This window comes from Acromyrmex echinatior, chromosome 5 (genome assembly GCF_024713525.1).
Source record: "Acromyrmex echinatior isolate Ae372 chromosome 5, ASM2471352v2, whole genome shotgun sequence".
Classification (NCBI taxonomy): Eukaryota; Metazoa; Arthropoda; class Insecta; order Hymenoptera; family Formicidae; genus Acromyrmex; species Acromyrmex echinatior.
In genome coordinates this window covers 10494799-10521734 of record NC_141856.1, presented here as the reverse complement: position 1 = coordinate 10521734, position 26936 = coordinate 10494799, and the positions used below count along the sequence as shown (strand labels likewise).

Sequence of the window (26936 nt, the reverse complement as noted above, 5' to 3'; positions counted from 1 at the left end):
GAAAGGAACGGGCGACTGGCCGGCCGGAAAGAGAGACTTTTTTTTTACGCGCAAATCTACTTTCTCCGATGCGTGTCCACATGGTAAACGGCTATGAAGACGAGCATCGTCGAGAATCGTTCAGAATCGTTGTTTAATTCGGCAGTCAAGCGTTAAAGAGACGTACATCTGGCGCACGTGGGTGCCGTGAGTCTGTATTATGATGGATTCGACAGAATTGCCGAACACGTACCGGCAATGAGAAATGTCCTTTTGTTTTTCACGACACCCGTAAATAATACGAACTACGAAATGATTCTGATTTTTTAGTAATTAGATCGACATTTCTGTTAATATCACTAACACGAATGCCGTGTTCTTTATTCATAAATCATAAATCATTGAAAAATTGTTCAAAATTATAACTCTTTTAATCTTATATGCTAATTACCTTGCAATTACATTTATATATACGTATTTTATCAAGTGTCATACCTTGACAAACTGGATTCTGTGAAATTACAATGTATCATTCGGCGAATGACCATGATCGATGTATTAAATGTTAATCACACGTTACGTCTTTTCCATTAGCAGAGGGTGATAGTTAAATGCGACAAAAATAATCAAATTTACTGTAACCTGATTACTCACTATTCTTTCATCGTGTTGCAACGGGAAGAGAACTGTTTATCGTCTTGATGGCATATACGGTGTTTAATTTAATTACTCGAGTGAGATATCGGGATAAAACGTTCGATTATACATTAATAAAACGTGATAAAATTTTTGGTCGTGTGTGGATGGCCGATGAATCAACATCATGTAGAAAGTATAGATGCCACAGGTGCAGGTCGTACGATTTTGTTTACGATTCGTCAATTGCTCAGAAAGGAAAGAAAAAAGGGGCGGGGAGGAAGAGAGAAAAGAAGAGACGTGTGACCAGTCTTGTCGACTATAAAATAATAATGGGATAAACGCATACATATAATATATGTATACATATTCGCGTAGCAAGCCCTTAATAACGTGCAAGAATTCGATCTGCTTTTTTTGGGTACGCCCTCCACTCGCATACTCGTCGTCGTCCTAGATGGTAGGGCGGTAGGGCGGTAGGGCCGAAGAGCCGAAGGGACGGGCGTGCGCGTGCGACGTATAATTAAAACCGCCTCCGAGGAATGCGCATCTGCGCATATCCGGAGAGGAGCAGCACGAGCGAAAAATTGACCATGGTGTCCATCGTAATACGCCGACCGAGATTATCGATAATCGAACGTCCGTCACTATTCAGGGAATAGAAGAGCCGCGGCCATTGCCTTCGATTGTTCATATACAGTGTTGTTCCGCGTCTCGCGATTTCAGTTTTAGGACAGCTAAATTTATTTGTAAGCCAGTTCGCGATTTGACTTTGGATTTTTTCGTTTCGCGAGATGCTGACTAGGATAGAAACTCGATCCCGGATTCGTCTTGAGTTTTTTTTATCGTTGAAATGAAGATCACGGATTGTAGGTAAGTGTACGTGTGTGTGTGTGTGTGTGTGTGTGTGTGTGTGTGTGTGTGTGTGTGTGTGTGTGGTGTGTGTGTGTGTACACCCCGTATACGAGATTGCGACAGAATCAAAGGCACATCACGCGTGGGTTTTTTTTTCCGAGGGCCTGTTTAATTAATAATTTCACAGCCGATTAATTTACTTGATCGTCTAATCGTTATTTCACGCGACTTTATAATCAGACCGCTGGTGCGATCGCGTTTTACGCGCGCGGTGACGTTTACGTCGAATTCAACGCGATTTCCGATAATCGGGGCTGTGATCACGGTTCTGTGTAATTATTTTATTAATTATTTTCCTTGCCATTCACGGCAAGAGTAAATGATGACCGGCATGACAATCTCCGAGCGCGTATGCATACATAATTCATGACCGCTCGAGACATAGACACACTTCCTCTACTCTCGACAGCCTCGAAAACGAATGGGTCACCCTGTATCTATCCTATCGTTGGTCGGCGCGTATAATGCGATGCATAAATGCATGGAGGCACGCAGTGCGTGCGCGCTTAACATAGATACGTATCTGACAATAAGAAACGCATCGACACGCCGACGCATCACATCGTGACGCCCAGGAATGATGCAGCGCACGTATCATTGCTTCTACATGCATCGTACACACACACACACACGCATTCCCTTTTTCATTTCACGCCAGGTATCATCTCTCTTCTCGATTCGAGCCAAGTGACTTATCGATACGTAATGCGTGATACTGTCGGACGGTACGATAAAAATTCCTTACATGGAATGCAACATTCTATGCTACATGAAGTATCGCTTACCGCGGTAAATGTTTTAATTATACATCCACTTTCAGCCTTTTATGCTGAGGTATATTGAGGCGACTTACATATAATTACACTGTTTTATATGCAGACGTATATAAATTTTCTTATTAATAGCTAATGAATACAACTAAATGACCGTCAAATAAGTCGCGCTGTTTCGAGTAAAACGTGTAATTATGTACGGAACCCTCATATATGTATAACTAAAGATTGTATTAATTTTATGGTCAAAAGATTATTAATTATAGTAAACTAGAAGAATAGTTGGGCGATGTTAAAATTCTACCTCCGGAAAGTCTAGTCTCTTTTGAAATGAAGATCTGATCTTCTCTTCAGAAATTGCCTCATCCACATACCTTATCGCTTGGGTTTATAGCTCAACATGTCGTCGTTCTTCTAATCTTTCAGGTTCGGATAAGAATGGGTCGTTGACCTCTTCCAGCGATTGATTGTGAGTTAAACTCAATTCCGATGTTTTCTAATCCGATGTTTGATTTTTTTTTTAATTAATCTAATAGTCTATTTATATGCGAAAATACGCGAAGGAATTTATTCGTGTCACGCTACGTGCTTCTATATTTAAAGTTTATGTAATAATCATAAAAAGTTGAAGTAAAGGAAGTAAAATTATTCGAAATTAATTATTCAAAATCTTACATATGTATCATAACGGTTTACATATTAGCTAAAAACATAAGTGATTTTATTACCCCATAAAATTGTATTCGTCTATAAAATCGCGTATATTTTCTTAAAAGCTACCCGTGTATTCCAATTTAGCGTAAAGATATTTCGAGCGAAAAGAGACCTTCCCTCGTATTTTCTTTGCCTTCATTCTTCAGAGTTCGCATTGTGCGAGAAGAGAACGTTGCAGTCTACGTGCCTTTGAAATTTGAAGTGTACGCTCGCAAGATCGGCGTACAATTTATCGTGATAATTGTTGGCCGGCTGCTGCGTTAAAGTCAAGAGAGCTCTGCTTTCCTGTGATAGCACACGTAGAGACGTAGCAATTAAACCGGAACAAATTGGTTGTTAGGAATTGAGCTCTCTTGTACACGATGCACGGCAGTGCGGCGGCAGTTTTATTGTGATTACACGGTGCCTCCGATAGATACGTATTCGTAGCTCGGAGGCAAGCTGATTGACTCTCGTCGATAATTTCCATCCGCCTGCGTGGCCTGGAAGACCTTGCCATTAAAGGGCCTTGGAGAAACCCTACATCCCGTCCGTCACTCTTTTGCGTATCTCACAACGTAAAACCATGAGCTCATCTTTCCTCGGTGCGCGCGAGCGCGGCTCTTCTTACACCAAAACCGTGTAATAGAATTTCACGAAGCGCGGCACGTTTATTACGGCGAAATTAATTACTACGTGCCAGATGTATCGCGCTATTCTTTCCGTAGACCGGTTTATTTCCATTTTATTATCGCGCCCATAAAAAGAGTCATACATCCGCATATCGAAAAGATGCGGAGGAGTCTCGCCCCCTCTCCTCCCCCCCCTCTTTTGTCTATAACTGTATCATAAGGCGATTAATATTAAAATCCTAAGAATGACTTATGCGAATGTGGGCCACGTGGAATTTACATTACCGACTTTGCTTTGCTAGCTACCGTAACATTATCGATGACCTGCCGACCGCCTTTGTGTATGGAAGTCTTGAGGATTACTAAGCTCATTCATATCGAATGTGCTTCTTTGGATGATGTCCTGATTGGGCATAATGCTGCGTCATAAGTCAACAGATAAATATACGCTCTTCTCGAGGACGTAGTCTGACCTCGAACCGTTTAGGGTCTTCGACATCGTCTCGCTACAAATATTTCTAACGATCAGTCAGATACTTGAAGAGTGCGCCGTCAACGGAACAACTATATGATATTTCTGCCCTCAACCGTCGAGAGAATTATTGTATTTAGTGAAATATGGATATTCAGGCAAAATTATCGTGAAACGAAGTAGGGATGAATTTACTTTATTAACTTGACAATATCTTTCATACTTTCCATCCTGAAGAAATCATTGAACACATACGTTAATTACAATCAATCAATTTTTCTATCATCAAAATTGATTCTATGTACAATGAATCATCATACTTTAACCGTGATAAATTTAACAATCTCGAATAATTTTGCTAACGTATCATAGTAAGGACAGTTCAGCGGTAGTTATTGAATCGCCGGCACAAGTGTGCGAAAATATTCTTACGATAACACAAAGTAATAAGCTACGTATGAAGGCTCTGGGTTAAGTGACAAGTGATGGAAACGACAGATCGAAAATAATGAATCGGAAAGGAGCGTTTATATCGCGCCTCGAACTCAAGTCATCTCTCTCTTCATACATTATACATAGTCTCCCCCTCCCGTTCCTTTCCTCGTATACATTGGTCATTGTATTTTAAAAGCCAATTCTACTGTGCCCTTTTGCTTCTTTTCAGATCCGCGGGGCACTCGAGAATTGGGACGGCGGTGCTTTCAAGACGAGTGAGTATGCACACATACGCGTAGCTTCTTAGCTATCGTTGCGCGATTATCGATTACGACGCCAAGCGATCTTAACGAGTTTATTATGCCCCGCGAGAGAGTGGCCGAGACAAGCAGTTCTCGGCTCTGCACAGCTTAGGAAACTGGTAAAGTGGAACTTATCAAGGGCGACCTTACCAAGATGCGTTCTTCCCTTCGATAATCGCGCGTGATAGTCGCAACAACGATCGACAAGCAGCGTAGTTGCTCCCGACTTAAAAAAAGAGCGCTAATTAAACGATACCCACCTGAGACTTTCCATTATTCCTAATGCTTTGTGCATTAGGCGAGTCGGATGGTTCGTTCTCGACTGGCTTGCGCTCTACTGCCGGCAATGCGAGTACTCTTCATCTCGCATTGCCGCTATTACCGTGAAATGACTATCACCAGCCATTTCGAATTTACATTAATACGATTGCCGATCCTTTATCGTATGGGACGACGACGGCGAATCGTAAATCGGCACCGCGGCTCGTGTGTACATATCGCGAGGGGAATTTATTCGTGCCGTTCGAGCGTTATCTCGAAACACGATACCGCGTGCATTTTTTCACGCCCGCCCGGCCGTGACTCACGCGTGCGAGCTCGCATTTTTTACACGCAGAGGCCGTCATTCGAAGGATGTAATTACGCGATGTCAATTCATGGTGGTGCGAACGTACATGAGGCTATGGACTACCGTAAATTCGCGATGCGTTGAATCTCTGCGAATTACACGGTGCAGCCTGCATTTCACGGCGGGAAACGGAACGCGGGTAAAAATGTTAATTCCAAAGGTAAATCATTTTCCAATACAAAAAAAAAAAGGAAAGAGAGATACGGAGGAATATATCTCTTCGTCGGCGAAAATGAAAAACATATGAAACAAAATAGAGGCATGTAGTAATAATTCCCGATTCAATTTTAATTTCCTTTTTAGCGCCACGGTTTACTTCACTGCACGCGACATACTATTTTATTTTCTGCTTTGCGTTTACCGCAACGCGCTTTGCGTTTATGCCCGCACGGTATGTCGGACGGTGCTGTTAATTACCGTCTGAGGTGAACGTAAAACCCTCCGCCGGGTGATATGACAAGCGCAATTATTTTACGGCTGGCGAAAGATAGTCTCATGTAATTTAATAACGGAATTCGGTGCTTTTTCCATACGCCGCGGCACAGACAGATTTTAATTATGGCGGTGTACGCTGTCAACAGGTGACTTATTCCCCGGCCCGTTTTGGAACTCTTACTGGGAATACTTGGAGAAATACAGCGAAGCTAGGAGGACACTGGACGAGCTGAGGGCAGCCGAGGACCCCCTACTGCATTTTCTCAGTCTCAGGCAGGCGGCCGCGAGGCACTCGCCCTTGTCCTTACTTCTCCTACCGGTGAGTTATCAATAGCACCTCAAACCACACACTTACCTATCTAATATTTAAGTTTTGTCGACAAAGGTATCTCGACGATTCAGATTAATTCATTGATAAGTGAAAACGTTGATCATTTGTGGAGTATCGAACCATTTTTTAACAATTTCAATGTCGAATTTTTTTTTTTTTTTTTACTAAAAGTGTGTTTTTTTTTACTAATTTTCTCGTGCTCATTAAAAGTTTAGTTTGCATTGATTTTTCCGCGTTCGTGTGTTCGTAACGTCATAAATTATATCACCATTACTGGCTTAATCGATATCACGCATGTTCCATTCTGTAATGTACGCCTACGATTACGTTTGATTAATAAAGATTCAGCTTCGTAAATAGTAATTGCTGACATATCTTCGGTTTTAGTCTCAATCTCTAAAGTATACGGCAAAAGTATGCGCTGAGGAAAAGATCGGTGGGAGGGCCGGTTGAGAACAGTGAAATGAATCTCACGAGAGAAAGGTGGAATTTCCATCTCGAGATACGTCTAATTAATCGTGCCGTCATTAAGTCTGATTACATTAATTCGTTTCTCGAGTCTTTCAAATGCCGAATATCGCGAATCTCCCTTCTTCCTTGAGGAGAACCATGAATTAAATTGCGACTGACGCGAATCTCATGAGACGGCTGAAAATTGCTCGGCGAAGCCGGAAATCAAACTCTCGTAAGACGATCGTAAAAGCGATCCCGAGTTTCGTATTCTCACTTCTGGACACTTGACTCTTCAGTGAAAGTCTTATCTTGCGCCGCTGACGCAACGGTACGCGAGAGAGCATCATCTTCTCCTTAACCTTTCAGGATTCTCTCATATGCGAGCGTGCAACGAGAACTGTTCACTTCCTGAGCGCTTCACAATACGTTCTCCGATCAGTTTACAATAAGGTTTTTCATTTTTTTTTTATTTTTATTCTTGTTTGGAACGAAAGTATCAGGCATGAACGTGAGAATTAATTCGAAATTCATCAAAGAGATGATAAAATCGGTTAATTCGATGAAGACAAAGAACTTTCTCTATGTATGTATGTTAGACAAAACGATAAGTATTTCATTCAGATACCTCGAACCGATTGTAAGTACAGTTTAAGTTAATTCTACGTAGACGGTTGATTGTGAAAAATCAAGGGGGAGGAGGGAGGAAGGGAAAAAAGAAATTCGAAACACTGGCCGTATATCGGTAAGAAGAAGCGTGTGTACGAGATGAGCTATGTGACAGCTTATAACGGGCGTAATGATCGGAGGTCCGGAACGCACCGATGGAATCGGCGGCCGCGACTTTAACATCCGTTGAAATATAGACTTGGGTCTTGTAAGTCACGCAGGTACGCAGAAGAGAACCTGCGCGCACCTACCTCTAATGCGTATATACGACGTTGATAAGTGTTGGCAAATACGCTTTCGTTATTGGGCACATTGTTATCTAAATTTGAAATCCAGTAAACCTCAAGCGCCGTCTTTACTGCACTAGCTAAGCCTTTTAATTGCCTCATAACAAAGTTTTGCAATTATTGATAATGGGATATACCGGTTTGCTTATTATCTCTTTACTCTCGCTTCACGGCTTAGCAAATAGATTTTGCGCACTTGCGAAATCTTTCTACAAACGAGTTTTGAGTAACACGAGCCTCTTCTGTTGTATGTACATTTTGCTATTCGACGTATTCGCGCGACATCGTTAAGCGAGGAACGTTCAATGAGACGTTACATTATCAGATTTGCCGAGAATGTTAACTGCAAAATTTTATCTGACCATTTCTGCACCTGTAATCGCGTCGGAAAGCTACCAGTGTCCTGCCTACGCCAAGCATCCAACAGATTACGAGATGTTATATGTGGGTGGTTCGCAATGGTCAGCGGTATCCGTTTGTGGTACACGGGTATATGAGGTTTACGCCACGTTGATACGTTATTTACTTATATCGTCACGAAGTCTAGGGAATAGCGGCAGACGTACGTAAGAAATTGCGGTACGTCGTTACGAAACGCTGATCTTGATCTCCCAAGCACCTACGCGCGAAACGATGTGCCGGCTTATTACAGCTATCCGCAATGTAATACATAAATCACGAACGCCTGAGTGTTTGGAATACTTTCCGGAAAAGTATTTTTCTTTTTGTGACCTACTGACGCCCACGACTACCTTATGTGATAATTTCTTGTAGGCAGGTGGTTAAGTAAGTACGCTAGTAATATATATATATTTTTTTTTTGTTTTCTCACAGTATAACATTATCATCTTATTAAACATTTTCGAGCATTAGAAAGTTGAATTTAATTACAATACGTTGATTAAATAAAAAAAGAAAAGCTTGTAATATCTTTCAAGTAATATATCTTTTTATATTTATTTTAAAAATATTGCAAACACACACATACAATGTTTTCATATAACTGTATAATATCTTCTATTTTTTTATGTGAGATATTTTTCTAAAGACATAATAAAAAGATTTAAATTTTAATTTAAGGTTTTAGAAATGTAGCACAAATACATCATTATTCAGAGGCACAGTTATGCAGCATTCGATACGCACTTATACGTGTATATGACTCTTGCAGAACCAGTCATTGTTTCTCTTTTGTACGTTGCAGAACGACGAGTGATTTACGAGGTGCACTCGTCCTACCGCGGTAATATATGCCTCGCCAAGGGGAAGTAAAGGAGAGATAATTTTGCAAGAAAAGTAGCCTTAAGAACGCACTCTGAGTGCTTTAAAGTCTAAATTGATTTTCCAATGTTTTCCCATCCTATTGCTTCAGGTTTTGACAGTTGATCGAAGATCATTTTACGAGATAAATCGAAGGATAAATTCATTAATGAAGTTTTCCAATATCAGAAAGAGAAAGCCTCAATGAAATACAATTTTACTTATCAAGATTTATGAATTTTTTAAATTGTTTTAAATTTTTTAAATTTATCCTATGCTACTGTTCTTATCAATTATCTTAGTCATTTTTTAATTTAAGCATATACTATATTTATGTAATATTTAAAAAAAGATACACGTTCTTTGATTCTTATTTTTTACTTATTAAATTAATTACGTCATACACACATTTTATCATTAAATCATTTAATTCAAATTTTTATTTGAAAACGGAATTGGAATAGTTTTTAAAACGAATTGCTAGGCGAAAATATCTACATTATGTTTATTTACTACTATAATATATAATAATTTTTCACACATATGTATCCGTCTGTTTTCTAATTAATTATATCCTTGACGAAGGACACGGCCGCGGAATTGTTACTTTACCATAAATCGTATACATAGCATCAACTATCAGATTTTATCCTCCTTAAACATTCTTTTGTGTTTTTCAATTTTATTATCTGATCTAATTGTTTTTCTCGTTGCACCACGTCCAGTAAAACTCTTGCCATCGGTCGATGTCGCGATTGTAATATTTAATGTTTGATCAAACCGAAATTTTGCATTGACGAGGAGAAGAAGAGAAGGAGGGATTTAAACGAATCTTCATTTCGTCGCGTGGGATGCAGAATCGTGCATGAACTTTAGTTAACCGTAAACCACGTATGTATCGGGAGGTTTGCGACGTAAGTCCGAAGAGGTTGAATGTGCCAAGCGTTTCTAACGGTTTTCTCGATTCGCGCTATATATACATATATATATATATATATATATATATATATATATATGTGTGTGCGCCTGTACGCGCAACAGGCCGTGATTCTGTACGTCGTGTCACGGGGATGATGAATGATCTCGCGGCGTCATCGATGATCATCGCACCGCGGCAATCTCATGTAAGTCGACAGATCGAACTTTGCCCTTTCCTTACGGTCAAATCCTGACTCGTGCTCAACAACGTAAAGACGCGAATACGCGAATTGTATGAAGTCATATATGTAGTATGCGTGCCATTGCGAATACTAATCTGAATATTTTTTTCAAGTATATGCGTAAGTCCAACTTACGAGGCAAGATCCATTTGGAAATATTCTGGTGGATCTAATATGCGCAATCTAATATTTATGGATGTAAGGATTTGTATAAATATTAAAGATTTTTTTGAAAAGCCCTGTAGAATCAAGAATTGAAGCACGATTTGTCGATAGGAAAGCTGTGAATTGAAAGATCCTGTGTTTTTATGAAAGAATTTTCAGAATCTGACCAAGTATCATTCTCTGAAACGTCAAACGAGGTCTTGATACAAGCTGTACTATAAAACACAACGTTTTTCAACTAATTAATTAGGAATGATATTTAGAGACTCAAGGAATATACCCACATCACCATGAATATCGCAATTACACGTGCTATATATAAAACATGTATACAAAACAAATATATAAAATCGGATCTTGAAGGGAATTTCTTGCACTGACCGATTTATCATTGACATCAGTTTTTCGCTACGCAGCACCGCAGCGAAGTTGAAAATAATTAAGTAAGAAACTAAGGGCACGGTATCTATTCCGTCGACGATAAGACGGCGATATGATCGTCCTATCAATTAATTCCACGGGGATAATTGGCAGATACACGAGGAATGTGCACACAAAGTCATTTATTTGACGGCAGCGCGGGCAATATTCTCTTTTATAGCGAGAGTCGGATCTCAGCGACTCGTTCAGGCATCGATAAGACGATTTGACGTGCGATAAGTCCCAGCAATATAATAGACAGTAGGTATAGCATACCTACTCTATCTATGTACGCGCTTCTCTCGTCTCGAAAGAGAGACGAGCGCGCAGCGTGTGATAGTGTCAACAGTGAAAACCGGCCGCCACGATCTGCAAGTTAACCGTGAAGAATCTGGTTTGTCGCAACGAACTGCAGCCGCCGTGCTTACGCAGTAAATACGAAGACGAATACGTTTATAACTAATTAAAACGCAATTCCGACTGTGCTCGTCCTCGACGGAACGCGAAATAAACGCAAACGGCAATTTATAATGGTTTGCAAAAATATCGCCATTCAATTGCAAATGAATAATTTCAAATAAGGCAGATATATCACAAATCAAAAGCAACATTGAAATCCTGTTGTTTTTTTTTTTAATTACGCACGATTACAAGTCTTTTCTGGCAAAATGACTGTTAATGTCAGTCGCTGTTTCTTTACATGCAATAAATACGCGTGAATGTATCTTCGTTTAATTAAATCGAAGCTTTTTTTTTTAGCTCGTTAATAAGCGATCGAAGCGACATTTAACTTCGTTTTACCTTCGTAACACGTGACATTCCCCACGCATTAAAACAATCAACAATCTTCGGCAATCAATCTTCATTTTCATTTGATCCGTAACGGATGACGGAGCGGCAACAAATGTTTGCCACTCATCGGACTGTGCTTCGTTGAGTGTCGAAGAGTTGCGGAACCAGTTTTTCGAATTCGAGGAATCGTGAATCTCTCGCGCTTACGATGAAGAAGAGATTTAAGAGGAAGGAGATGAAGAGAAGACCCGCAGCGATGCAGTGCAGCACTTCAAAGGTCTCTTCTTCTCGATGTCCTCTCTCCTTTTTCCGACGTTCACTCTCGTGTTCGATTCGCGGTATCATGTCTAGCCTCGATCGAATCGAGAATGCACGTCTTATAAATCAGTCGATCTCGCTATGCGACACGCGATGCGGTCTAACTTCGCTGTTGCAAAAGACGTCGCAAGGATTGCTCGGCAATTAATCGCGACCCACGAGAAATAACGTGCCGAGAACTTATTACATGCGTTCAATTTGCAACTTCGCGTACAAATTTACCGCGTACAAAGTTACCATCTTCTACCTGGACCTGGACACTGTTCCTACGTTGTACTTCAAAATTGAATTAACGTGACAGTTCCAGTATTAATCGTAGTCGAATGATTCTCATAAATTCTCAACAATTTAACTCGATTATTGCGATCAAAAATCAAGAGACTTCACTTCGAAATCAAGTTAACTTCCTAATTAGAAAGTTCGCGTTAATTAAAGCTTAAATAAAACAATTTGAAAATTACGACATTAATTTCGACCGAAAAAGTTCTCTTAAAAACTCGATAAATCAAAATAAATTGCAATCAAGAACAATATAAAATATAATAAAATTAATGAAATTTAAATTAAATTGAATTTTTTAATCAAAGTATTTCAAGTTTTTAAAAGAGCGGCTGTTTCTCTATATTTGATTCTTCGATTTTTCTTATTATATAAATTTAAATTAAAAATAGAATGCTCGGGAAAGAATCATTTTGTGATAGCGACAATTTCTGGGGCTCGAGGCATTCCCATTGATCCCTAGTGCGAGATGAAAGACGAATGCACCACTTGTGTGGTCTAGTGACACGTCTATTAGCCCATTGACTTCCATCATCGCGGAGGTGATGATGGACGACCTCTTCAGGTGCTGAAGACTGGAAAGAAGTCGTTTCGCCACGATCGATCGATCGCGAAAGCCGCGGACGTTTCTCGATCGTGCCAGCGCATAGGAAGTAATCGCTGCTTCGCCATAAATAACGCAACGAAAGCTATTAGTCATAGTTTGCGACCGCGTGAGTGGCTGCAACATGAACGTGGTTTAATCGATCCGCATCCTCACATAAAATCTTATCGCGTGTTCAGATTGTCCGTAACACAAGTTTTTTTTTTTAACTTATATATATATAGGGAAGAAAAACGAATTTTTTTTCTTTTTTGCGAGAAGGAATGAAAAACCGAAAAATCCGTATTCCCTAACGATTAGGCGAGAGGTGCACTCACAAAAAATTTGCATAACTCGAGGCTTACGTGCATCCAGGCAAAGAAAAAAACATTACATAAACTATATAAATTACATTTACTTAAGAATAACATTTTTTTTTAATTTTATTTACATAATATTTTTATTTGATTCAATATAAGTGAAATAAATGATATTATACAATAAATCATATGTTACATCTAAAGTATGAGTTATATAAGAAATTCTATATGACGTTTTTGGTTGAATTGAGGATGAAATGGCAGGTAAATGTTGCGAAAATGTCGTACGGTATTTTTACAGGCTGGCTCTATGATTTTCCAATTACGCCTAGGAGATTAATTCACAATAATAATAAAGCTATAGCTAGTCGTAATGAGGAGCTCGCGCGCGAATATTCTCCGTGGTCTTTCGCGATGAATGCATTCTGAGACACGTGCGAAGCTTTTAATACTAACGATTACCATAAAAGCGACTGCGACCCCTACGACGACCTCGGAATAACGAAATAATTGCTCAGAGAATCTTGTAATTAGTACAAAATGCTTGTCCCGGATGACCATTCGCGGTAACAATAATAATCGTTCGCGCGACTCTCCACGCCGAAACTCGGCGGCGCGTTCGCAGAAAAGTGGCACGAAAAATGTCACGGCGTCACGTAACGAGCCATTGTCGCTGGATAAAATACTGATTGGATAAGATTCCTGCCTTTAAAGATGTTCCCGCACGGTCGTTAATTTTCATTTGTTGGTCTATGGTTAAGCGCGTGCAAATCTGAAGAATCTGATACGAACAATCGTTCCGATTTGACCCCGAATTATGGAAATGCTCGTAATGCAGGTGGTAGTTAAATCAATGATTATTATGCTGCGCGTTTGCATTCCAGTATCCTTATTAGCAATGTTTCATCGAACCAAGCCCATTGCTCGTTGCATTCTTCCGATACTCGAACGATAATTACGTCTGAGCTTTTTATATCGGTGCTCCTGTTGCGCGAATAATTTTTATACACTCGCGTATAATTATATACATTTAACGTGAGTGATATGAGTAAAACTTCCTTTCTCCCGCGCACTATCTGGCTGTCGCACATCATCCATAACTAATTGTCTTCGGCAAAACAAAGCAAATGAAATTGCGATTTATTCATCATTCATTAATTTCTTCAGAAGTATCGTCCTTCGATTATTCGTACGCTATTGCGTCAATATGCCAAGCATAAATAGTATCTGTTGACGCATAAAATCTAGCATAATAAATACTTTTAACTGATGTTAAGATGTGTATTACGTGGCTAGTTTTTTTATCATTTTTGTCATTAAATCGTTGCATCCCCGATGTAAACGTGATTTCGATGTAATATCTCGACCATAATCCGAACGAGATGAATCTTCGATACACGTCGATGATAACGTACAGTCGCCTAGCTCGATGTCCCTCATAAATTTTAATACATGCATAATTACATAGTCGATCGACTAATAATCATATACGTTCCTGCATTCGGATTTTTATCACGATAAATAAAGTCGCGTAAGTGAAATGTAGGATCAAATTTATAATCTTTTTGCCGTCGAAGTAATTTACGCGCAACACGGAAATTTTCGTAATCACAAATTGTATCCGATGAAACGTCGCATCCTCTTGCTCGATCCATATAAATCTTTATTATAATCCACTAAAACACCTGTCGAGCAGAACTAAATTGTCACGAAAATGAATATCCTCCATCAAAGCTACCTAATTAAACTAGTAATTGTATACAGTTCTCTCTCTCTCTCTCTCTCTCTCTCTCTCTCTCTCGCTTGCAAAACTTAACTTGTATAGCATGGAATTAAATTGTATTCCTAGTTTGTTTTTGATAAAAAGATGTCTGTGAACATATTTAAAGGATTTTTCATTGATTATAATATAAGAAAAACTAAGCTATCAATATAATATTTTTCTAGATTATCTTCTTAATTAAAAATCATATATATCTCCGTTAAAAAATAAAGGGAAAAATCTAAATTTTTATGCTGAATTTAGAAGAAACTGAAATTCATTTATTTCGCTTATTAAATTTATCGGAAATAAGTATTCAGAATTCTGATCTGTTTGTACGTTTTTTGCTCGAAATCGTTACGTTCACAGAAAAATGTGCAAACAGACATTTAATTAAATTAACGTTAATAAATAAATTTAGTTCTTTTCAATTTAGCTGACAAATTAGATTCTTTCTCGCTGTTTTTTATTGAAGATATAATTTGATCTTTTCTACTTACAATCGAGATTTCAAATTCAATCAATAAAACGTCACGAATTTAGGATGTAGTGTTTTGGTTTGAATGAGATCCACGCTAATTACTCTAACCCTTGATTCACGAATTGATCGCCGTGTCCCGATTGGTTGATCGCGATCATGAGGACGTAGGCGTGTTCGCGCTTGGCCATGACACGATAATTTATTGGTGATTATTCCTGGATCGATAATAGACGTCCTCGGATGAAGATCGTTTGATCGACCAGTTGGCTTTGCCACTGTATAACGAAAGTAAAGCGAACGAGACTGACGATTATCGTCACGATGTTAATTTATCGCGTGACACTTGTGATACGATGCGGCGGAAGCTGAAGGAGGAGAAGGACAAAGATATTGATGCGGCACGTATTTAGTTATCGTTTCACCACGTAAACGGGGAGAGTAATTATTACTAATTGGATGGTTCGGATTATTGCTACCAATAAAACACTTTAAGATTCCTTCCCGTACCGGACAAGATCATACCAGGCACTACTCCAAGACGGTAAATAAGGACACCGCCATGAACAATAGGATCGCGGGAACCTTGGATTTTTTTCACCCGCTTATATTTTATTGCGTCGATCGCGCCCGGCCGGACATGGTGTTCGCCAGCCTGGAATCGAGGCTAATCACGCTCTTATGCAATTTAACTTCGCCTCACCGCTATGATCATTTATCTTCCGCCGTCTATTTACCTCGTCGAAGCCTGCACGTTTACGCCGACAACGCTCGCTAATCGACAGACAGCCGCGAAAAAAGCACCTGCAGCGAAATAATGGACTTTCGATACTGTAATATACTCTCTAATATACGTGCCTTCGTAGTTTACAGTGTGTATACATACTAGTTATTGGTACGGACAAGACCTTTCAACATTAACATCATGTATGCTGTTCGCCTTGAAATGCTTCTTTGATGTCTTCTAGTTTTCGATGAACATCGAATGAAGACTTGATTGAAGGAAGATTGTAAATGTCAAAAATAATTAAATTTGGAAGTACTTTATACATTATCTCACAAAAAGTGGCTATTATATCTTTTTTAAATGTTATTTTCAAGAAATACATCTTCAATGTGATTTTTGGTTCTTAAATTGATAAGCTTCGATATTACGCGTTTTAAAATTGCCACGGTCTAGTGAATCAACTGTTGTAAAGTTTAATTTTTTATAACATTAAAGTTGAATGATTATTTAATCTCTTTTTTATGATTTTTCCATTATTAAAAAATATATAAAAATATATATACATTTGCAAAAGAATTAAACGCGGAATTGAGATAATTACATATTTCTAAGCATAGCGAAAGGCTAATCGTGATTGTATCATTTTCATTTTACGGTACTATTAAACTTTCATATTAAAGAAATAAAATTAATAATCATAATGAGCAAATAGATCGCTCTTCGAAAACGACTCTCACCCGTTAAAGTCACGTGCGTACTAGGTAATAAATAGGTTCGAAAGTGTTTGTTACAGTCCACCGCTATACACAGTTTTGTTCTTCTATTGATGACTTATTTATTAGTTATCCAACATCGTAAGGCACGCAAGAACAAGCCAACGTTCTGCGACGATATGTACGTATAACGAAAGTACATGTGCCGCCAATCGTGAAATGCTCATCTCTTATCTATGTCGCGTGCGAAAATATTTCTACTCAGCCAGCCATGCTGTTAACTTTTCCTATCATTATTAGCCAGCATTATTTGCTCGCGTTTGCCCGAGTTTATCGAACAAAATGCCATTTGTAATAAATGGAAATTATTACGTTGTGCCCCGTTCATCAAACGAAAACACGCGACCCACGCATGGTATTTACGGAGCAGTCTTGCAAACTAGTCGTTAGGTCATTCTAGATGCGCAGCAAGAAACGCTTCACTAGTAATTAAGTTGCGGCGATGCGCTAATCGGAGAAATTCACGAGCCCGCCGACGCGACTCGATCTGTTCGTTGGGAGTCTCATCTGAATATTAGCGCTGGAATGAAGAGCTTGAAACCGGTATGACTGTATCCCTGCGAGATTTCCACATTGCGAAAATAATCTCCATGATTCTATTTATGATTCGTAACATAAGATATCTTAGTTTTACCCTTTTGTGACAGGATAAATATCTGTGCCCAGTTTTCGCAACAAGCTCCAGTGTCTAATTACGCTACTTTGAAAACTTATGTGGTATTTATGCCTATCTAAGAGATACTGAAAAGAGAGATATTTCTTTATAATTAAATTGACATAAAAACTTTCCTGTTATATACGCGCGTTTATCATTATTAATTTCAGAATTAATTATGCATCGGTGAGTTTACGCAAAACATCGCATTTCGGATTCGTCGTACTTGCTTTCGAATTTCGTTTCCCGTTCGCTCGAAGCGTTTCCGTTCTAACCGGTTAATTGGACGTGAACTGTACGTAGTGAAATCGAGCTATCGACATGGCGCAAATAATTTTTTATCACGTTCAATTCGATATACCGAAGAGAGATTTACGCCTCGGTGGAAACAACCGGATGCCCGGTAGGATATCGCGACTCGATGATCGATCTGACGGATAGATCGATTACTCTCCCAACGATGAAGTATGATCACGTTTCCGCATTGCGGAAATCTTGTGCCTCTTAGTCAAACGTGGCTAAGTAGCCCCGGAAAATAAATAACGTTGACACAGTGATTATTATTACCGCAGTAATTTAACATCAATATGCCGTGTAATATACGAACGATGGTACGTAACTTAAAAGAAATAAAAAGTTTTATATTATATTTGTGTATCGAATTGACTTCTCACATCAAATTTTTACATGGGAAAAATTATTTTATTATAGGATCTTTATTTCTGTTGGATACAGATTTGCAAATATAATTGTTAGACTATCAAAGTAATTAAAACTAAAAAATGCAAAATTTTTAATTTTTCAGCAAAATTGTTCTTTCCGTACAATTATTAGAATTTGTTGACACCAGACACCTTTGTCATCACCATTTTCGAATTTCTTGCATCTTTTTTGAAAATTAAACGACGAAGATGGTCTTTTTTTTTTAAAATAATCAGACAATTAAATAACATTCTTGACAATTAGAAAGCAATTGAATATTATTACCTTATTTGATATTATTACTCTGTGATTTACTACCACTAGTACTCACGAAGTAAATTACAAGGGTCAGTTGTACGATTTTCTCTTAGGTGTGGCAAAGTGAAAAGTGAAACCGTTCGCATGAATTTATCTAAGCCACGATCGCAATTTAATTAATTTTTATCGGCGCGAGACAATGGGATGAATAAGATTCGAATGAAAGATTAAAAACGAGAAATGGAAAATGGAAAAGACCAACCAGATAATTACTTGAAAGAACCTCCAGCCCTCATCAAGCATATTATGATAGCATATTATGAAGATTCCGTAAAACGTAAAGACGAAGGAAATTCCGATGATTCGCCGCGATAGCAATTGCCGCAGGTTGGCAGCTTCTTTCTCCTTTCTTTCTCTCGCAGGCTCGATTACACTACCTGCGGCTCGTTGGCGAGAGCCACCGATATCGTTTAATATTTAATATGCAGTCCGAGTGTAAGCCTAGCCGGCGTTGTTAAAGCGTTACCGTCATAAAGCATCGTACACATCGTCGGGCACGTGCACAATCGTCAGAGTAACTCCTTTATGGATCCCAATGTCCCCTTTTCCTTCCTCGCCTCCTTACACGCGCATAACGTCGTGTTACTTGCGGCACGTCGTAAGTAACACGTGTAAAGGCACGTTTGCACGAGCGCGAATCGACTAACACGTTCTTACCGTCTTGAATATAAATACCTTCCTTGGCATAGGTATGTATATATGCACACGCGCAAGAGAGGTCCAATGGCGACGGGTCCCAAGACCGCGTATGCTGGAATTTCGTGGAAATATAAGTCGAGATAATCATTCCTGGAATTTGTGCGACGTGCGCTTTTATTCGTGATTTGTATGCATTAATTACGTTGTAAAAACGTGGGGCAACGTATATTTCGCTTTACGTACGAAAGAACCGCTCATAGCGTTGAAGGCGATAATTTATGTCAACGTCTGATATTATTGATTGTAATTCTCGTGTTAAAAAATTATGATATTCGAACCAGTGACATTGCACACTGTGTATAAAGCCGAATTTATAGTCGTGGGGAGCCGTTGTAACGTAAAGAGATTTATTAACGCACGATTATTATATATTCTATAATATTACGTATTGTTATTACAGATTTTCTATTTTATCTTATGCAACGCATTTATGTTGACTTGCAGTTAGGTAAATTTTAACTTTATAGATTTCCGTAAATTATTGTAAATTTTTAGATTTTCCCGCACGTGTTAAATCCCAACTGATAAAGCTAGAAAAACTAGTGTTTTTATATCTGCGTGTACAACGCTTTTTTTATTTTTTACTTTTAAATGTTATATTTTAAAATTCGCGTTCTAGGACTTGGGCAACCGATCAAAAGCGACCAATCGCGACCTCATTGTCTTAACTCTTATTATAGGAACACTGAGAAAAACAAATTTAACAAACGTTCAACGTAAAGCGAGGGACGTTACGTCCTAGGAATGTTACGTGAAATTAATTAATTTGCTAGTAGTGAAGCGAGTCAGGCATTTGTCCCGCGGGAAACTTTACTCTTAATAAAATTCTAAGATGCGTGCGCTCGCGAGGGGAAGGGCCGGATGTCACGCGTGCATTGCGTGCATCGCAAACGTGTGGAGAAGGTATTGCCGCGACATCGAAGCGTCTTCTGGAATAATAAGCCGATCTCGGGCCTACATCGGGAGACTCTCTTTTTTCCAAGACGAGAATCAAACGCGCCCCAAGAAGAGAAAGAGTTCTCGGAAGGCACTCGGTGTCAACGCTTTTGATATCGTCGAGTACTTAATCTCCTGCAGTAGAGAGCGATTCCTGCGATCGTTTCGAAAATACGAACGTCTTAAATGAATGAACCTCATCGTTTTTACATCCATCCAAAGGATTTATCTAAGGACATTATCTAAGGACAATATCTTATTCAATTGATTTTTCCCGCCGTTTATATCTAAATCTTATACTTAATATAAGAAGGTAAACGTTTAGATGGACCTTTCATAGTACGAAAGGTTAAGGATCAGATTTGAAGAAAGTTATTAACGGAAGTTTATATTTCTGCCGAGGCATGTAAGGTACGAACTTTCTTCTCGAGAAAGCAATTTTTATAATACTTCTTTGAATGATAGAATATTATTGCGATATCTACTTATAGAGCTAATATCGTTATTCATTATGTCTTAGCAGAACGCATAAAGACGCGAATTAGTATACTAACGTCAATGTAAAATTACATAGACGAATTTTGTCGACTCACGCTAAAGGTTAGTCTCGAACGTATTATGTGTAATAACGTATGAAATATGTTTTCACTTTTTTCTTCGAACATTTCAATCGTTACCGTCGATTTCGTTTGACATGTTCGCCCCGGTACAAATCGCTCGCGGGGGAAGGAAACGAAAGTTAGTTATTATCGTTGCGAAAGGTGGGTTTAATAGGCATAGGAGGCAGATGCTGCGTGGACATCGACGACGAGAAGCATGGGAAACTGCGAAATATCCGCTTGTATATGCGCATTTTCATATCTCGTGAGATTCCACACATACATTTATGGAATGATGGCGCCGCCCGTAGTTTGCCCTGTGGCTTCGAAATCGGCTTTGCTTCCTCCTGCGAGTGCGATTACCGTCGAGATAACCGGCAATTCAATATCCTGGTAGATGACAGCGACGAGAGGTGTCGCGATGTATTTTCTCGTGCTCAGCAGCAATATCTTTCGCATTTTTTCGAAGGAATAAATACGTACAATTCTGTATCCGTTGATCGAAGCATTAGTTGAGATTACTCTCGATTGCAGTAGCGTCCAATACGTTTGCTGATAAAAATCGTTTATATATAATTTCTTGAACTTTTTATATTTTGCAAATTGTTTTTGGTAATTAATAATAATTCAATTCGCATTGCTAGAGAAAGTTGCGATCTTAGAACAACCTCGGGTAATTATCTTCCAATTTTCTCTTAATCTTTTTTTTTTTTCACTTTAAGATTGATTACTGGTAGTTTAACGAAGTAAAAAAGAGATCTCGTAGAATCAACCTCGGCGGTTCCGAGGTTAATGATATATTAGCAACGCGAAATAATTCCGCGTTGCTAGATCAGATGTAACCGGCGCAAAAAAAAAAAAAAAAAAAAAAATACGGCACACCGAGTGAAAATTTATCTGAAGTTAAATCGGCCGATAAATAACGAACGTAAATAATCGCGTTCGAGATCCGAGATGACTTTCGCCGGGTAGTAACGGAAAGTAAATGAACGCCCGAGTAAATAAAATCGATCAACAATAAATCGTTCAATCAAGCGACGCAATAGCTTCACGGTCGTGAGCTCCACAATTATCGTTAATTATTCTTAGTAGGTAGCGGAAGAAAGACGGACGGTGAGAAAGAGAGCGATCGTAGCTCCGGTGGCAGCGATTTGTTATTATCGCGCGAATATTTTATTGCCGTGTGTATAGATGCGGATACTATTTCGTCCTCCGTCGCGTGCACGATCGAATCGAATTTCCAATCGAAAATAGAGAGTATGCGCCTATGCGCTCCGACTAGTGTAATTACAAAAGGACGACGTGAACCCCATGAATAAAACATCGGCGCTCCTCGTAACTCCAGGCACGCGCTGAGTTATTGAGGAAAGGCGACGCTCGTCGAACCCCGTTCAACCAACCTACCGAGGCGAGCCTATCAAGGCCCTTGAACTTTCTCCGGAAAACAAACTTTTGTCGCCGTTTACCAGATTTCGTTACACAAAGTCTTCTTTTCTACAAAGAAAAAGGGTTGAAAGAATTCGGTTCAAGAAATTAAGCTAATGATCTGAAATAATGTAGATCGCGGAATGGAGGATGATTCGACAATCATAAAAATTGGAAATCGACGTTTTCCTACGGACTTGATTATTCTCATACTCAATAATTACTCCTTTATACTTAGAAATAAAACCGTCGGATGCTTCTTGTTGATGTTTTCCAGGTCGACCTTTCTTAATAACAGAAACCTTAAAACAGTATCCGATATACGTGGTATAAATTAACCGCTGTTTTGTAGTCTTGCTCCAAGTGTTATGTAAATCTTGTACAGGTCGTAGAGTCACTCGGTCGTATTTTCCCCGTTTTGCCACAAAGGGGAAGGATTTTTTATTCCCGATGCCAATGCGAGTTGCGTGCATGAACGAACGAACGAACGAATGAACGATTCGAGTAAGAGGACACGCCGAGAGGTGCGTGAGGCGAATGGAGCGGAGCGGAGCCGGCCGGCTGATCTCCGCGTCGCGTGTGTGCGTGCACGCACACGCGTGCGCGCCTGCATGCACTTTCACCGTCGTGCACTGCGGAACTGCAAAGTAGCCTACATGCAGGGCGTTAAACTCCGCGGCTGCTGCTCGTTTGATCCGCGAGAGAGGATCGTCGAGATATCGATCCATTGCAACAGCGAATTCTCGCGCACCTCGCCGTTGCCGTTGCCGTTGCCGTTGCCGTTGCCGTTGCTGGTTTCTCGATGAGTATCGTCCGGGAACGATTGCGCCACTGACGTATAACGCTTGCGACGAATCGAGTGCCTTTCGGTCAATGAAGTTTGACGAGAATTATTACAGCCGTTAATCAACATTTTTTTTACCTCCGAAGTTCGGTCAAAATTAATTGAGGACTTAGAGGAAAGAAAGAAAGAGTTTTACAAGAGTTCTCTAATTCGAATGAAAATTTATAACAAGGTTCTGTTTGTTTTTTGTAAACAAAATTTTTTACTTTCACATTTAATTAAATATATTACAGATTTAATTTTATAAATATTTATTAAATCTTTAAAAACTTCGATTTCAAAAAAAATATTACGAAAGTCTAATATTATAAAAGTCTAAAATTACAAATAAATAATGTTAATATTTTGTAATAATTTTTTTTCTTGCACTAATCAGAATGTAGAACGTTACTGACATTTCTAAGTTTTGACCGCCGGAATATTTTTCACTCGCAGTTATTGCTCCCTAATTCTGATAACAATCACGAATGGATACGATTACTTGATTACTACGCAGTACACACGCGCACACGGCTGTTTAAAGAGCATCTGATAATCCTCGACATTAAAACTTTTGAGCGAACCGATGCAATTCTCCGGCAATTTCATATAATAAGCGAGCATAATCAACCGCGCAACGAGACCCTCCGGTTCCCCGTATTTCTTCCGGCATCCTTCGTGCGGGGTAGTTCTAGCCTTAGAATAATTATGAAATTCGCCGTGCATGTGAGAAATTCTGCGTAGATACTCAAAGGTAAATGTGTAAACTGTATCCTTAACCGATACGCGGAAGTCGCTGGGCAAACGCGTACTTCATAGATATAGGTATCTGCATATCTTACGTAACGAGGGAACTCTGCTTTGTAAACTGCTTCACCCGAAGCATTTTGTATCTGTGATTTCTTTTGGATTCCTCGTTTTCTCGAATACGCGATTCTCATTTATACCGCGCAACGTTCGAGCTTTAAGCGATAAGCTTTGGCTCATGTCATCATACTCGCAGAATTTATAACTGCCTCACAATTTGACCCGAGCGAGTAAATTGCGGAAGTAATATCGCATTACCGTTACAATTATTCATTGTAGAATTAATCACAAGCTACTATTTAGTGTCTGTGGCGGTCAAAGTTAATTCCCCTTGCAATCAGTTTCGTGTTCATCTGTACGAACAAACTTTCAACGAAAATTGATGGATATTTTCATAGTAGTATAAAAGAAAGAAAGTTATTGTGTTATTAATTAACGCTCGTATGTTCTAGAGATCCTATATCAGAGTCTATAACTTTAATTAAAATTATAAAGTGAAACAATATATAATAAGTTAGAGTGATATAGTATATACATGGGGAGAATATTATAATATATATATATATATATCTTCCTCTCTCTTAGGATTTTGACAAAACTGTTTGTGATCAGACTCTGTTATAGAATCTCTAGTATATATCTAACTTTGAATTTGATTAAATTAATCTTGCAACATCGTCGGTTCAAAGCCCTTCCCGACTAATCGCCGGCTGATCAGACTCATAATGCGATGGCGCGAAATAATAACCGGTTCGCGCGAAAGTTATGACGCCACCTCTGGAGAGACGAAGTTTCTCCAGACGTTTCGGTGCTTCAAGGATTAGCTTAGGTCCATCGACGATCGAGATGCTTATCGGTGCGAAGACTCTTGATCACGGATTCTTCGCGGATGTCAGGGTCGATCGAGATCTTTGTTGGTTCGCTATTGACCCAGCGAGAGCAAAAGATTAAAATAGGTACGGTCGCCAAGGTGAATAGATAAAGAGCCGCTAGATAAATAATAAAAATCAGACAAGTAATTCGCAAGTAAATGAAAACCTAAAGTAAATGAAGATATACATTTACATGCGATAAATAAATAAATAACTGTAATCGCATCTCCATCTTTCCTTTGAGTAGTTTTCACTCAAAGAGAATGTCCATCATTGAAGGAAAATGATTACCGTCATTTGTGTTCTACGTCACTTCATCTCGACACACGTAGAGTTAAGTCGTTTATTTAGTTAGGAGGTCGGCAACTTGAAACTTTTGTCGTCCTCGTCTGGATGTACAATATCTTTCTAAGCAGCGTAAAACTTAGAAGCGTAATGTGAAAGGTGAATGAACGATAAGCGCGGTCGGCTTGTTATCTTTCGCGGTCGCGCGTGCGTAAAGATGCATTTAAGGCTTAATCCAATTTCCTGGATCCTCCGGGCTCTCGCCAACACCCGTGGAGAGAGAGATCGTTCCACCGTGGCGTTTACGACGGCCGAGCGTAATCGCTCTTACGGTATGCGCTGCTATAAACGTTACGCATACGTTACGCACGTGGCCACGTAAATACAGTCGTATACTCGCGCGTACTTTGAAGTGCGTCGCACGCAGGTAGACGGGTGCGGTCCCAACTTCTTCTCTCTCACGGTTACGTTAAATAAAGCAACGTCAAACAGAAAATTGTTGGAAAACATAACGTATAATTAAATAGAAAGCGCACGGTAACGACGTAGGTGAAGGCGTCGTCGTCGTCGAGATAGATCGCTCGTTAGAAATAAAAGGAACCGTCATTTTTCCTGCCGCGTGCTTACAAGGGAGCGTCTAACAGGACGTTGGGCTAAAAATCCCTCGTAAGTGAGATTAATCGCGTAATTCAACGTTATGAATGTGCCGCTAGATAATCGTTCCATGCATTACGAGCGCGCGCCGCGTTCCGTAAGGCCGAGAAGAAACTGGAGACAAACTGAGCGAGGGAAAAGAGAGAAGGAAAAGAAGTGATTTTTTTTTTTTTTAATCGCTCGTATGCTGATAGACCGGCCACCCAATGCACGTCCCATAAATGATGCAGCAATAAAATAACATACAGGAAGATAGACTTTGCGTTAAAGAGCGCGCGAAATGCCGTTACTGGAGTAAAATAGCCACTAGTAGATATTGTTACTATTAAATTTACGCAAATTAAAAGAAGAAAAATATTTAATTTCATATATGATTATCTTAAATATTTATAATTTGATAGAATCGCAAATGCGAAGTAATATTGTTACTGCGTATATGTATATTTCTCTATAATAGTGTAGATTGATAAGTTACACGGAGAAAATTTTATATTAATACAATTCAATACAATGTTACACAAAATTTGCTAGGTATATATTTTTTACTTATCTTTTAAATGTAAAATAAATGTAATTTTGAATGTAAAATTTTGTGTACGTTCAACGTCAACAAAACAATTAAGAAATAAGATTTAATCCATGATTAATTTCTCTTTGTACGGTTATTTAATTTCTATGATAATATATGATATGTAATTTTATTACAAAGTTTCTGACTGCGGTCTTGTAAAGTCCGATTCATTTTTTTTTCACATCGAGTTACCGATACGCTCAACAGGTCGTTCATTAATCCGAAGACCCTAACGAACTAGCCTATTAGGATGCCTCCTAACCATATTCTAACCGTATACAAACGAAGCATTCTTCAAACGAATTAAGTGGATTTCTTAAGGTCGAGACGAAGTTTTATGGGCGATCAGTAAATCATGCGTTTTGTTTCAATTTTTTTTTTTTCCCCCTTAACTGCCTGACGTAATTTCGCCTGCAACGAAAACGAATGTAATGACGTAATGGCAAGTGTGTGAAAACGCGACACTCTGACATGCAAATAGCGCGCCTGTATATTTGCCAACGCATAAAGTTGTTCATTATGATAATCGGTTTCACTCACGCGCCGCTGATTCTTCGATGGAGTCTTCTGGTCTGACCAAATAGAATTATTTCGAACAGCCACGTGAAAGCTTTGTCCGACTCCTCTATAATAATAATCAATACACGTGACTCTCTTTGTAACCACGATTTCCACGTTAACCGCATCGCGGGAGATTTGCCAGATTGGCATCGGCTGTTCTTAGCGGTACCGACCCAACTCCGTTATCGCAATTTCTTTCGGTTTCCCGTTCGTAGATAGGATCGAGATTGTTATTAAAAATATCGGAAACCTCTCGCTATGTCGCGTTCCAACTAGGCATTCGTCCTGCGCGAGAAGAGACGAGCTTTACTTCCATCTATGTACATGTTCCCACCTTCCTCTTATCCATATTTCG

At 39.2% G+C, this 26936-nt stretch overlaps 1 protein-coding gene across 3 annotated transcripts in view; it reads left to right on the top strand.

The window, feature by feature from the left end:
- LOC105153557 (rho GTPase-activating protein 20) overlaps positions 1-26936 on the top strand; it is a 197537-nt gene that overhangs the window by 55832 nt on the left and 114769 nt on the right. For all 3 annotated transcript variants that reach the window (XM_087406343.1, XM_087406344.1, XM_087406341.1), the window contains 2 exons: positions 4765-4810; positions 6047-6219. In XM_087406343.1, coding sequence (XP_087262469.1) covers positions 4765-4810; positions 6047-6219 — 219 coding nt within the window. The remainder of the gene's footprint in view (positions 1-4764; positions 4811-6046; positions 6220-26936) is intronic.